General features: G+C 31.0%; 3 protein-coding genes across 3 annotated transcripts in view; all 3 read right to left on the reverse strand.

The window, feature by feature from the left end:
* Positions 1–4221, reverse strand: part of LOC109349800 (protein LIKE COV 1-like) — a 5297-nt gene extending 1076 nt beyond the window's left edge. The window contains exons 1-6 of the mRNA XM_019590791.1: positions 3952–4221; positions 3003–3055; positions 1831–1940; positions 1366–1533; positions 1175–1272; positions 110–236 (exon numbers count right to left, since the gene is read on the reverse strand). Of these exons, the coding sequence (XP_019446336.1) occupies positions 110–236; positions 1175–1272; positions 1366–1533; positions 1831–1940; positions 3003–3055; positions 3952–4185 (790 nt within the window). The 5' untranslated portion in view covers positions 4186–4221. The remainder of the gene's footprint in view (positions 1–109; positions 237–1174; positions 1273–1365; positions 1534–1830; positions 1941–3002; positions 3056–3951) is intronic.
* Positions 5302–8030, reverse strand: LOC109350838 (probable protein ABIL5). The gene is made up of 8 exons (XM_019592146.1): positions 7846–8030; positions 7631–7716; positions 7246–7393; positions 6973–7072; positions 6307–6343; positions 6075–6232; positions 5771–5835; positions 5302–5656 (listed from the first exon to the last, which is right to left on the reverse strand). The coding sequence occupies exons 1-8, from the start codon at positions 7930–7932 to the stop codon at positions 5570–5572; spliced, it is 768 nt and encodes a 255-aa protein (XP_019447691.1). The 5' UTR covers positions 7933–8030; the 3' UTR covers positions 5302–5569.
* On the reverse strand, positions 10367–13520 carry LOC109349801. The gene is made up of 3 exons (XM_019590792.1): positions 13347–13520; positions 13144–13262; positions 10367–10627 (listed from the first exon to the last, which is right to left on the reverse strand). The coding sequence occupies exons 1-3, from the start codon at positions 13484–13486 to the stop codon at positions 10608–10610; spliced, it is 279 nt and encodes a 92-aa protein (XP_019446337.1). The 5' UTR covers positions 13487–13520; the 3' UTR covers positions 10367–10607.

The raw sequence follows: 15291 nt of genomic DNA on the forward strand, positions 1-15291 counted from the left end.
GGGGGGACAAACCACATTCATCATAATGGCATGTTGAAAAATAGATAAATAACATTGCTCTGATCTCTATAATTCAAGACTAGGAGTAACTAAAAGAAACACAACTCACCAATTCCTTCACGTACTGATAAATTTGGTCTAATGACATCCTTGGTGTTGACAAGAAATATATCACCAATATAAAGATGGTTCGTGGGAATATAGACACAGCATAGCTCTTCATCTTCAGAATAGTTCTGAGAAATGACAATATAAATAACAGAGTAAATTCAACATTTAAAGTTGCTTATAGCTCAGATAAATGCAGACAATTTTCATAATTAAACCTGCCTTATCAGAGACATACATCAAATGCTTATCTATACATTCCAATGGCAAAATAATGGAATCACAAGTTAACATCCAGAAGGCACTTAGAATGGGCATTTAGAAAAAATGGCACTGATTAAGGAGAATAAGGCAAACCTTTGAGTTAACCCAATCATACTTGCAATATTATATGGCATTACAAACAAATCTAAAGAAAATGAACCTGAAAGGCTACATGGAAACCAACATAATCAGAATAATGAATAGAGGTAAATGGTGACAACAAAAAAGGGCAACCCAATGCACAAGGGTCCCACCTTGTGGGGTCCAGGAAGAGTAAATATGCATAGCCTTAGCCCCCAAATGGAGGACTTTTTATGGGATTTTAACCTGTGGCCTCTAGACCAAAAGGCAGCAACCTTACCGTTGTACTTGTGTTGAGTCTCACCCTTTATATAGCAAAAATAAGTTACCATAATAATTATTAACTATCAGCCAGTCAATGAGCCCTTATTCTTAAATAAGATTGCAAAAAGTAAGGTAATAGTTATATATAAGTCAAGCAAAGCCAAACCAAATAAGCATAAGCTACACAAGCTAAAAATGAGTCATAAAATACATTTTCACGTCGGCCTTTATTTTACACCAGCAAAACATAGATCAGTATACTATCATTGACCATGAAGTAACAGAATGATCCAAATATTCCCATCCAGAATGACAGATCGATCAAAAAACAACCAGGATTATAGTGTAAGCAACAATAAAATAGTGATACAGTGGGACTTATAATGAAACACCAATTCGAGCAAGAAAGAAATTTTTCTGAACTTATAAGCTACCAAACATAACGTCCAAAACAAACCTGAAGGACAACAGATGAGGTGATGAATCCAAATGCATATTCACCAATACGTGGATGACGAATGATGGCCACTTCTTTGAATGCCTGTGAGTTTTGATCTGTGACAGCATATATGTTAAAATGAACAATTCTCACCCAAGAATACATTCATATCAGCATGAAAAGTAAGAATGAGATGTTGGCAAACACACCTGGTGAGATAGCAGCACTAATCTGCTTGGAGGCACTATAGATATGACGAACAAGAGGCATCCGCTTGATAAACCACTCCCCAAGCCCAAGGACAGATGTACCCAACCATGAGGACATGAAAACCCCGACCAAGAAGATGAAACTCATGGAAGTTATGAATCCAAGGCCTGACCATGAAGTATTAGTAATTAACCTCAAGGTGTTTATTAATGCTACCATGGCATCCAGTGAGCAACTTAATGAACAATAGTCAATGATATAACTATTTTTTGTTAACCACCCACTTGTATTTTATAGCCCTATTGTACATTTCTAACATCCAATAAAATCCCAATTACAAAAAATAGGAGGGAAAAAAGAAAGAAAATATTAAGAATATATAATTACTTCAAAATAAATAGCCATGCTTCAGCAATCACATGGGAAAAAGTAACCCTGAAGTACCAGAGAACAGAAGCACTTACCAAAAATATTCATTCCAAGTTGAGCATAGATTGGAGAGAAAAACCCGTCCACGAAATGAATAAACCACCATGTTATGTAGAAGGTGATTGCAATTGGAAAAAGGATGACACTACAGAAGAAATGAGCAGTAAGTTATCACCGTTTAACCTAACAAATACATAGGAATTCCTTACATCCAGTAGCTAATGCCTTTATACAGGTACAGCATCACATATTAGATCTTAAACGACAGTATAAAAAGAAGTCAAACGTAGTAGCATGCCCACGGGGAAAAGGCGTAAAACGTGCAACCCTGGAAAAGAAAACCCTGAATCTCCAACTATACTTTCATTTTCAAAGCCTCCAATCATAATTACTCAAATTGCAAAACAAAGTCACTGAAACCACAAATATAAAGGACCACATGAATCTGAAGAAGCCAAATTAACAACTGGTCTGAAATGGAAAGATAGTCAACCATAAGGCAGGGATGTAATTTTTCAAAACCAATATCTGTGCTGACTGTGCATATAGAAAGGTAAATACTGGAAAGGGTCAAATTTATTTTCAGCAAGTATTCTACATAGAATCACCTTTGATGATTAAAGAAAGTTACGTATTCGCCACTGCCTTATCCTTCTAAAACCAATGATATGGATAGTCAGTTAGCAATAAGAATATTATATATTTTTATTCGAATTATCCCAGGAATAGACATAAAGGTCTATAATTTGGCTATATGGTTCGATAAGGAATTTGGAGAGCTATAATTAAGAACCTATGGTTTTGATTGAATAAGGAGTATCAGTGTATCACTTTGAATATATTACTATTTAGTAGCAACATATCCTGAACTCTATAGAAAGGGTGTAAGATCTTTCCGATATAAAGGAACTATCATGTACAATAATTTTCAGATATAAAGCACCTATCATGTACAATAACCTTCAGGCCATGACACAAACAACAAGGCAAGAATGAATAGAATATAGATAATAAAAAATTAGAGGAAGTAACATTATTTTTAAAAATGAAACATTAAAAGATAATGAAATAATCATAAGATAAAAAATTAAGGTATAACATGAGTGGTAATTTCATATGTACAAATGTACATGATGACATAGCAATATATCCAATTATCCATGTGTTGAAGTTGGATACATATTGGGTTAAAGAAAGAATTGCACACCATCCAGTCATGAACTTTTTCGATGCCCAACTCCTAATAACTTTGGAAAAAGTCTGCAAAGACATCAGCAACAGTTGGAAATCAGTCTGACAAATATCTCAGATGTAAAAGGCAAACTAACTCTCATGCAACTAAAAGAATAGGATAACATAGTCTTGTTAGGCATTAAAAATCTTTAAAACACATCACATTTTAATATATATGAGTGCAAATCTCAAAGAAATTGACACTGGAGATCCTAATAAATTAAGAAAGGTCCCCTACCCCAACTCAAAAGCAAGTTATTGTGCTTTATAATACCCAATTATTCATAAATCATTAAGATCACCTTATATTAAAATCCGACCCTGTGTCTAAAAGACTACAACTACATCTCTGTTCCTTTCATCTCCACACCCTAAGGTATAGTTTGGTTTGCAGAAAAAGAAAAAAACAGAACAGAATAGAACATTATGGTCTGTCCTCTTTGGTTCAACATCATATGCTTTTCAATGGAACAAAAATGTCCCACCTTTTCCTATAACATGTACCATTCTGTTCCATTTGAGAAATGCAACAAACATAAACTCACGCTGTATCTAATCCCGTTCTAACATGTTTATCAAGCGCTGCCACAAAATCAATTCAACTCCCACCTTGAAGCAAAGTCAGTTTTCAAAAATAAAATAAATTACTTGATTTTAACAACCAAAGAGATAAAAATGATTGAATTGATACTATCAACTTAAAGAAGATGAAAGCAAAGAAATCCACAAGGACCATTAAAATTGGTGAGTTTTCAAAACACAGGTCAGAACTATTTTTATTCCTTAGAGAATTCCAATTCATATCTATATAAATCCGTAAACACAGTATCAATTCAAGTAAATTCAAGTCTCAATTCAATTTTCCATAGCAACAGCACAAATGAACAATTGAAACCCTAATTATAGGAGAAAGAGATAATCACCTCGCGGCCAGCCTGATGCATGGAGGAGGAGGAAGAGGATGGTTTAGAAGAGGCGGCGCCGTCATCGACGGCGGAACCAGCGACGGGGATAAGAAGCTCACGATCTCTGTCCCTATTCGCCATTATCGTTGAGGATTTGTCATCGCCCATCACTAGAGACGAAGAAACGCCTATAACGACGTCGTTTTGAAGTTCCAGAAAAACAGCCCCCTCCCCGCGTCGATTCTTCAACATAGACTAAGAAAAAGCACAAATTGACAAAATATTAAATCAGCTATAAATACAACAAAGGGAGTAATTTCCCTTCAATATAAATGTATTTTTAAAAAGATTTTCGTAATCTCAAATTTGATAAAAGGATATTGGAAAATTAAATTTATGAAGATTTGAATATTTAATTTCATAATATAAACATGTTATTTTTAACCTATTATCATCCGCCTTTAGGTTAAGAAAATTCTTTTTAAAATGGTGGGTTTATATTTAAATCAATTAAAAAGTAATTTTAAGACAATTTTAATTATTTAATTATAGTTTTAAAGTTTAAATCTCATCCTTATTTTAGTGAATTAAAATAAGTAATAATGTTTTTTATACTACCAAAGGTATCCCCTATCTTTTTCGGGTAAGTAACTAATCCCTTTTGGGATTCCAATCAGGGTCGCTCCCAAGAATCGAACGTTCTACATTGTAGATTCAGTGGAACCTTAAATTACTAGACCGACACATTATTAGTAGATAAATAATAATATGTACCAACAAAGTGTTGATCTAATAATGTAAAATATCAATAATTCCTCAAGTATCTAAGTATTTTAAATTTGATTTATGAACAACATTTGAGGATATCCAAAAAAAAGATTAATTCATTATTAAAAAAGCGAAATAATAGTCAAATACTAAAAACAAATTTTTTATTTATTGGTGTAGGATTATATATATTTTCCTTACAGAAAACCAACCTTAGGTATTTTTTTAACTTGTGAAAAACAATGTATTGTAGCATGATTAATGCATATTCAGTTGATGTCATGTCGGTTTTGGTTATAAAATGCTTAAGTGACAATGCTGCCAAGTATAGTTGATGAGTTGTCACCAATATCATGCCATTTTTAAACATAATTCACTTGTTTGGCTTGCAAAAGGGTACCGTGTGATGTGATGTGAATGAAAATGGCATTTTTTGGTGAATATAATATTGAATATCATTCTTTAATAACATTAAATGCAAAAGGATACTGTATGCACTATTGAATATAATATCATCTTTGTGACTCATAAAAGGAAATAGGAGAAAATAAAATAAAAAAGAGGTGAAGTGATGACATTGAATGAATTATTACAAAACACCCTAATTAGTTATATATGACATTGAAAAAAATGAAATGTGTAACTTTAATAAAATAATAACTTTCCTCCCAATATTACAAAACAACCTTCACACTCCAAATGCCTCAAACACAAATATTTGCTTACATTGTTTCGTTTTTAATTTAATCATAGTATTAAAATTGAACTACCACATATGAACCCAAGGGAATATATGTAAAACAAAATAAACAACGATGACCATGAATTCTTAATTAAGACAAACATATGAAAAGGTTCTTCAGTTGTTTCAATGGGTTCGTTTTGTACGTCGCATGAGCCATAAGATGTCTCTGCCATGCAACGATCTTCTGTGATATCCAACCTTTTGAGTACTCTACACATAAAGCCACTCACAAATTAGATATATATGACATTGAATGAATTCACTTTATTATGCAAATCAATGCATCTTGAATGTAAAAAAAAGTAGTGTAGAGGACACACTCACTTGGAAATGAAATGTAGCATTTGGAACTTTTGTTAAGACTGATAAATTATCCCCAACAGGTACCACTATTGTTTAAGATCAGTAAAGAAAGTAATGTTAGAGTATTATACAGATGTAACCCAAAAACAATTATGTAATAACCTATATTTGTTGTCTCATATTATATCAATTAAAAAATTTAAATGTTCATTATTATTATTTGATTATTATTGGTTCGGGACATACGACATATATCTTATTTCTTCATGGAGAAGAACAAAGTATTTTTGTTCTATTTTGGGATGATAAGAACATAATATGTTACCTGTGGGGAAATTGTTATGCCCTTTAACTGTAGCAGTGGTTGGCTTCAAATTTTGAATTGGGTGTGGCTTATCAGTATACATAAAAAGTGGTAAATCACCATGTGTCGCTTGTACATGTTTATCTTTCATCTTTGAAGGAATTTGACTTTCAGAATCTCTGCATTAGATTTAATAAAAGCATAGATATGAAACTATGGTATAAAATATATTCCATTTTTATAGATGAGGTACCTTGGTTTTTCACTGCTTGATCTATCAAGGGTAGGTGCTGATCATATGGAAGTCAATTGAAAAAATAAAATAAAACAAGAATTAGATAATGGGAATAGTGATAGCATAATGTCATTGGCAAAATTTATAGTGTTTGAAAAACTTACTTAAATAAGAATACTATTATCATTAAATCCATTTATTTCGAAAGTAAGTTTTTTAAATTTACTCCTCCTTCAAACTATTAATTCTAGGGAAATCTAATTATTTGAATTAGAGACTAAATCTAAACCATTAGATATTCATAGAATTGATGGTCAGGATGTAAAGTAAGTAAGTGAATCTCTCCCTAATCTTCTCCGTGACTAAAATTTATCTCCTTTCTAAAGTTAGGATATTTTAATAAATTTATTGATTAATGTATATGACTTGTTTTATTTATTTATAAGGAGCAAATGCTTTTCTGAAAAGTGATCTTCTTTAAATTCAAACATTTTTATAAAAAGTGAGTCCATCATAAAAATAAAAATAAAATTTAATATCTATATAATTTTTATTATAATCATATTCATAGCTATAAGTTTTACCTAAATTAGCTAATAGAAATAAGGACCAAAACATTTAAACTTTACCCAAAATTTCAAAGATAGTCTCTAAGGAAAGAAAAGCAGAGCATGAAATATTTACTTGAAGATAAATAACGTGAATGTAGTCTTGGCAAGTTGTCACTAAATTGCATTTTTGCTAGGGTAAATTCATGAGCATAGTGTTGACATGAGAGAAGTCTCTGTCAAAAAGAACCATCTTTAATTAGTATATTGCTTTGGTCAAAAAACAAAAACTATGATGATTGTCATGATTTTCAATTACATCCTTCATATTAGGTAGATTTAAAAGTTCCATATAACAACATTCTGATATTTGCATTTAGTATTTGTGAAAAGCAAGAGTAGTACTAACTTGTTTGAGGCATTGAATTCTTAACTCAGCTTCAGAAAATGCATTTGTTTGAGAAATTAGACCTTCAAATTTGGCTGAGACATTTCCAAGATGATCGATAACTGTGACGACGCTTTTGCATATGTACTCCTTTGTGCTCTCCAACACTCTGCAATATTCACATATACAAAATCTATAAAAAATTACCTAGAAAGCACACAAAAATAAGTGAAGGAAACTTATCTAGACTTTTATAAGCAAATTATGTTAGACTAAAAAATCACTTTGATTCAGTTAACAGAAAACTATAGATGTCACCTTCCATGGCCAAAATTATTCTACAAGAGCCATTTTTATTCACAATAATAACATGAGTACAAGAGTGTGGCACATATAGAATACTCACTCAGTTTTCTTATCTTGGCTTTTCAAGAACGTTGATTCACAGTAGTCTGCAGCATTGTGAAGTTGAGACCTTAATTCCTTTAGCTCCTAAAACCACCATGAACAAAGAAAGATATTTTCTGAATATAAAAACAGTACAATATGGCATTGCTGGGTATATATATATATATGTGTGTGTGTGTTTATGTATATATATATGTGTGTATGGATTTGAACCTGAATATACTTGTCAAAGCCCATGCTTTCTTCTACCCCAACTTCATCTTCTGGTTTATCATCAGTAGACTTGAAAGTCACCTCCATGCTATTCTTACAGCTTCTGAGGTTGAAATAATAGTGTTGTAGTTATGAAAATATAATGCTTCTAAATATAGGCTCTAAAAGTTTCTTTACCTAGCCACTTTGCTGAATAAGACATGTGCATGAATATTGTAAGGAAGAGCATCAATGTGGTTTTTGGAGGCTTGTGATATTGTATACAACAAAAAAACACTATAAAGTATTAACATATTCAGCAACCCATACAAAAATAAAGGATATATAGTGACAAATAAACAGTTTTAATCCCGTGATATTCTGTTGTTACCTTTATTCTAAATCCAAAGTAATGACTCATATTATAATGTAATGACATAGTGACAGACCCTATTAACACTACTTCTATTTTAAAATCGATAATCACATATAGTAGCTTAGAGTTACTCAGCATATACTATTCAGTGAGATTGTGACCTGAATTTGATGTTAAAGACAAGATAGTGTTGCTATTACTCAAGTAAATAATGCCTCAATCTACCTCCTTATAAAGTTCAAGAAATCAATAATCACTTCTTTCTTTATATTTTGGACTGCACATGACTGGTTGGAGAGGTTTGGCTTAAATAGCACATGCAATGCTTTATGTATGATATTATATGATACACGTCTCTATTCTAATTACATTCGGCATAAAATAGTAAAATAACATGATAATTATAGTTTTACCATCGACATTTTTTATAATTTTTGCAATGTTGGGTATATATCATGATATTAATATCAGTAATTTCATTAGAACAACAGTGATGAAAAGAAATTATATAGTAGTAAAATAACCATGTTAATATGAATCAAATACTATCTTTAGAGATTGTGCTAGCATGTACCTTCAGATGTTGAAGAATCTTGCACAGCCACCTTCTCTTTGATTCATAATTATGTTCTGATTCAATTGGAATATGTCAGTGGCCTTCCACTGTTTCCTGCTACCAAAATTGCCATGTTATATTTCTTCCATTTTATATAAAAAAATATATTCGAGACAAGTTATACCATTTACTCACTGAAATGATATCATGTGTACTATTTTTGTTGGTTTTTAAAAATATCCTCAGAAAAATAATTAAATACACATGTGATAATTTTAGTAGATTTTAGAAGTTAGAGGAGATAATTTATCCCTCGATATAAAGAAATAATTTATTCTCATTTTTTTATTAAATAATTATTGTTTCAACTTTTAACCTCAAGTTTATAGACACAAATATAAATTAATTTGCCTTCACAAACTCAATCTTCATAAGCCATATTACCCACATATGTCAATGCTGCTTCATTTATTTGGACCTTATTATAAATCATTGAGATATATTTTATTTTATTCACATGATTTAGAAATTATCAGTTTTTAGTGAGAATCGATTCTCATTCAAAACTTATCCTCATAAAGCTAAAATTTAAATCAATCATCACATTCCTCTCAAATTTCTTGTTTGGAAAACATAAAAGCGAATTAAATCAATAATATATTAGTTGTTAGCTAATAAAGGTGAAAATATATATTTAAACAATACAACAATAATCAAATATGTCTGTTATTTAAATAATGAAAACTCAAACTCTATTTTTATATAATAAAAAATATACATAAAAGGTAGATCAAGATGATAGGCAAATTTTATCCTTTTCAAATTTTAAAGACAATTTTTATAGAAGACCACATAACTTTCATGCTTCCGTGGTGCACCCATGATTAATTATATGAGCGATTGAAATGAAATAATCTATAGAGATATCTCTTGATCTCAACAAAAAATAATAATAACGATTTCAAATCAAAGCTATTGCATTTGTTTATTTCTAAACAAAAATTTAAAGTTATAAATACAATAATGATTGCCAAACATAATAATTGAGGAACAAATTTAAGATCTACGTTAAATTTTAGATAGCGACTGACTGCAACAAAAGAAAAGCATTATGGTGTGACAATTGTTACATCTAAAAAATATATATAATTTATAACCTACACATACAAATACACACAAAAATTAAAATAAATCATATTAAACACACCTTCCTAATTAGTAATCAAGATTCTAGAAATTAGTGAAGTTGGAAGCTATAATTGTATCTAACAAAATTGAACTACACAAAGATGATGTCAAAATTGCGTTAATCAATTTGATAAGAGAATCATTAAAGAGATTAAGAGACAAATAATTATGAGCCAAGGAAAAATCCTGTTAAGAAAAGCCAAGTTATGGTCATTTATTAGGAAGCCTTAGCAATTTTTTCTATGTTGATAAAGAACATGTATATTGGAATTAAGTTTAATTAGAAAAAAAAGGTAGAGCCAAATTGCTTGGCATAGGAAAATCAATGACTCTATGAAGGGATCATACACTGAAAATATCATATCTTGTTTTGCAATGACTACGAAATGCAAAAACTTTAACAAGTAAAAGGATTTAAATCCTCAGATATAATACACCATCATGCATTATTAGTGAACAAACTCCTGGAAAAAACAGAAAATGATATTTCAGAAACACATGAAGATAAATGAACCAATCCAATAAGTAAGCAACATGAGTTGCATAGCATGTTCCTCAAATATATCAGATGAGACATTCTGTGTCAAAGGCCAACATCAACGTTAATCTGCCAGCAAATGGAAATGTTACTACCATGCAGCAACTAACTTCTGACAAATAATGTCATAAAGGCATGGAAATACCTGAAATAGACAAACAGAAGCATTACAATAAGTTCTTTCTGTTCTAGTATTAAAACTCTCACTTCAATTCAGATGGAAAACAGTATGCAATCATCTAACATGTGTTTTAAAACAATAACTCCTGATAAATTCGCATTCTTGTGACACTTGCATCAAAAGGAGTTATTTAGTTACCCATGAAGGCTAGTCGTCTGCTTCAAAAACAGCGTTGGCCACACAATATTTTTCAATTTTGTGGAGTTATGAGATGAAATTTTAATTACCCAAAAATGTTTGCATTTGTCTCATTGTTGCTTGAAGTATCAGTAGTTAACACTCAGATTTTGGGAGTCACTTGAGCAAAACTTTACTAAAATAGGACCACTGAGAAGAACATGACATATATTTGCCATTTTTGAAGTCATGATGCAAATATCAGTGTTATTTCCACCATTTACCAAAGATAACTTTTCATTATTTTCAGTATTAGATCCAAGCCTTCGGAAAACTAAAATTTTAATAGGAAGGAGTAAAATGGATGAAATGAAAAGTGAAAACGATTCGACCAATTTACTAAATGTGATGAACTATCTCCCCTCTCTCTTTGTTTAAGGCTTTGAGCATGAAATTTTCCTTGGAAAACATGCCTCATGATCTATTACATCTAAGTTCTATCACAAACTTAAATACTTTCAATATCCAGCACAGTAGAATCATCTATGCAATGAGCTCTACCTCCAATATTTCAATAACCAACTCTCCTAAAACTAAAAGCTTAAGTTGTTAGGTGGAGACTGGTGGATGGTTATATATCTATTATAACCAGCATAAAACTAATTGTGCATTCATATAAATTGGCGAGGAAGCATTTTCAATCTTTTATTTTCATGTCTTTTTTGAAAAAACAATTCATACAGGCTTAACCATCCAACTTTTGATCAAAATTTATAAAGCAGTGGAAAACTAGAGTTTCAAAACAATTTAAGTAGTTACACAAGTCAATATGTTATTTTTTACTTTCCCAGTGGACTAACAGGAAGGGGAAAAAAACACCATCCGAAACTTCAGATACAATCAGTGATGCAAAGCACATGCACAAAGTAAGCTTTAATTGTGTGCTGAACAATATATAAGTGCGCCCACTTGAATTCACTTGAATATTATAGTTGCTTATAGAAAATTGATTTGGGAAAGGAGCAAGATGAAAACGGATCATTTATTTTTCAATTGCAAATTCTTGGCATGTCTGCTTAACAGGGTTAAAGACTGGATGCAGATCAGAGATTTCCCTACTAGCTTCCAATGCATCTTGTGATATTTGCAAATAGAAACGAGAATGAGGAGAGCAATTTTCAAAACATCAAACAGGAAGTAAGACGTAGATTAGGAGGAATTTGTATTGTTAGGCTAAGAATATCTGAAAAGGGTATTCCTGGATGTAATAGGAAAAATCTCGTCACAGTTGCATTCACTTATATGTACAGTGATGTGAGGTGGTATGATGCTTGTCCTATTTGGAACTCTTCCTAGAAGGTGGCCATTTACTGCAAGTCATTACCATGCTCCCGAAAAAGCGGGTGAGCATTGGTGCAAGGGTAAGATATCACAAGTTCAAATCCTGGAAACACTGTCTCCGCTTGATAGGGTAAGGTTGTGCACATCTACATTGCCCAGACCGCATTAGCTGGGAGCCTCATGCATTGGGCCGCCCATTACTATGCTCTTGAAAGTATTGGTGGTTAACAATAGGTAATAGAAATTATTTACTCTTTATCTTAAAAATATATATGTGTGTCATGTGCCAAGAGTAATTCTCTAATCAACCCTGCAAATTGCATACTAGCATCCGCATAAAAAAACTTACCAATACATGCCACTTCAAAGCATAAAAAAACTTAACAATTACATGGTAAGAACTAAGAAGTACAAACCACATACTAATTACTCATTTAGAGTGGGAAATCGCTATGGGCAAGAGTACTAGTTTGTCACTTTTTATGTAATTATTACAAGACTTTCTTAGTTTCTTTATCACATGTTTGGATGAATGGGATAGAGGCATAAGGAATGAAACAGAATAGATGAAAATACTGTTCCATAATTAGAGAGTTGTTTAAGTAAAGGAATGGAATAAAACGTCCTCTTCAAACCCCCAACAATTTTACATTCCATCATGTTCCATCACACTCATTACCCTTGAAAATGGAAAATTTGAAACTTAGTATGCAAACCTGGTAGTCAACTATGTTCTAGACCATATTTTTATTCTTCAGCAAGACTCACTTTGGCACTTGTATATTTCAGCTTGTAGGAAAAAAAGAAAGTAAAAATTCAAACTAATATTGCAATGAGGGTCAAAAAGTCTTCCTGGGTGTCTAAAAATTACTCACAAAATACTAATTTGACCCACAATTAACATCTTCAGCAACAATTTTGGATCTTTACTTTGAACACAATTTTGAACACCCGAATGGATCTTTACTCTTATTATTAAGCCAAAACCCAGAATGAAATTACACAAGAAATAAAAAACGTACCTTGAGGAACTAAAGCCCAGCCCATAGATTGTACGGACAAGCTTGACACTAATCTTGACGAAGCAACTGCACTATGCAACGGCATCATTGAATCCAAGCTACCCAACTCCACTGGTAACCTAAACAACCAAATTTCACAATTACAACAACTTAAAAATGGAATATTTGTATGATATGGATTTGAAAAGAAGAATCAGACTCACCGAGAAGTGGGAGAAACGCGTGACGTAGAAGCAAAGTGATTAGGTTTAAGGAGTGATGGTTGTTGTTTAGTGAAGTTGGTATGAGAAAGAGAGTTTAAACGAGATGATAACCTAGACATGGCTTTCGATACTGCTGCCATTGTTGTTGTTACTGTGAGAGCTATGCCGTCATAACATTTGGGCCCTCACTGGTATAATAAAAACAAGAATTAAATATAGTAAGATTCCTTAAGTTTTAGTAAAATTATACAAATTATTCTATATACTTTTTAGATCTACACAAATATCTCTTAATTTTTTTAAGTTAGTCAAACAAAATATGATACATTAAAATCCAAATAATATACAAATTAATGTATCTTTATTATTTTTTGTTACAAAATGCATCAACAATTCTAAAAAGATATTGCTTAAATCGCTCTTATACTATGTCGTAACGAACCAAAAGGTATTGACTCCTATATTATTTGGACCTGTCTCTACGATATATCATGTTTTGTTTAACTTAATTTCATTTATCACATTTTTGTTTACAAAATTACACTTATTTCTCATGCAGGAGGTCATCCTAATGAAAGTATAAAAATAAATAGGGTTCGTGTATGTGTAAAAAAGTAAAAGATAATTTATATAATTTCACTAAAACTAAACTAATGTAATTTACAAACAATTATACCTTTTTATAGGCTCTAAAACAAATGTTATGAAAAAAGTTTAATTTAAATATGCATTCTTTAGTGAGATTATTGGCCATTTATCATTTTTCAATTAGGATCAGATAAGATGAATTTAAAATTCTTTTTAAAGATAAAATTTAAAAAAAAAATAATTGTAAGATTATCAAGAAATGAAATTTGAGATGATGGAATACTTAGTCAATAATAACATCTCACTTTATTTATTGGTATTAGATTATACAGGTGGTGGTAGTCCAAAAAGTATATTTTGACAAAGACTTAATACATATTTTGAAGGTTTATATGGTCAACAAACTTTCATCTCAAGTACATATTAAAAATTGTTCACAACATTGATAAACCTAACGATCAATGAAAATTGTTGAGAAGTTCAAATTTGAGTTAAATCACAAGACTAAATATAATATCATTTTTGCTCTCACTCCAAAAGAATTTGAAAAAGTATGCTGGATGTGTGAGAGACTCATATTCTCACATGAAGGGACTAACTAAGGTAAAAGAATAAAAAATGTACCCTTTGTAATGAAGGATGATGAAATTGTTGCATCAATGATTGGGAGAGATTTCAGGCTATCATTAATTGTTTAAAATCTCTTGTCAAGACTTACACTAATCTTGAGAAAGTGGAAAAAATTCTAAGATATCTTGCATAAAATCTTCAAAATCTTTGTCTTTCTTTCACTCAACTCTTGAATAAGGGATATACTTTTTAGGGAGAAGATTAATTTACTCCAATAGTATGTTTAAAAAACCTATTCTATATCTTAATCATTTATTTTAGGGAAATATAATATTATAGATCCATTCATTCATTCAAATTATTGAATTATTTTAGAATTGATCGCTAACATATAAAATAAGTTTTTTTTTAATCTTATTCTCGAAAGTGATACTTTCTAAAGCCCTAACTTCTCTTTACTCCGTTTGAAAAACAAGACCAAACACACAGTTAATCACATCTATTATTTAAGCCAAAAATATCTTTCAATATAAATCATGGATTAACTTCATAGTACACTTACTATTTACGAATAGGAGCTTAGCTATGAGTTAACAACTATAAAGAACAAACCTATTCGGAACAAATTCAATGAAGATGGCATTTTTAATGTTGAACATTCTAATGTTAATGAACAATGTTTCATCTTAATATTTATTAACTCAAACCAACATAATAAACCAGAAATTCATTTTATAGCAATAATATATAACGCAATAATGAACAAAGCAAGAGTAAAGAAAAAGCC

This window comes from Lupinus angustifolius, chromosome LG06, assembly GCF_001865875.1.
Source record: "Lupinus angustifolius cultivar Tanjil chromosome LG06, LupAngTanjil_v1.0, whole genome shotgun sequence".
In the NCBI taxonomy this organism is placed as follows: domain Eukaryota; kingdom Viridiplantae; phylum Streptophyta; class Magnoliopsida; order Fabales; family Fabaceae; genus Lupinus; species Lupinus angustifolius.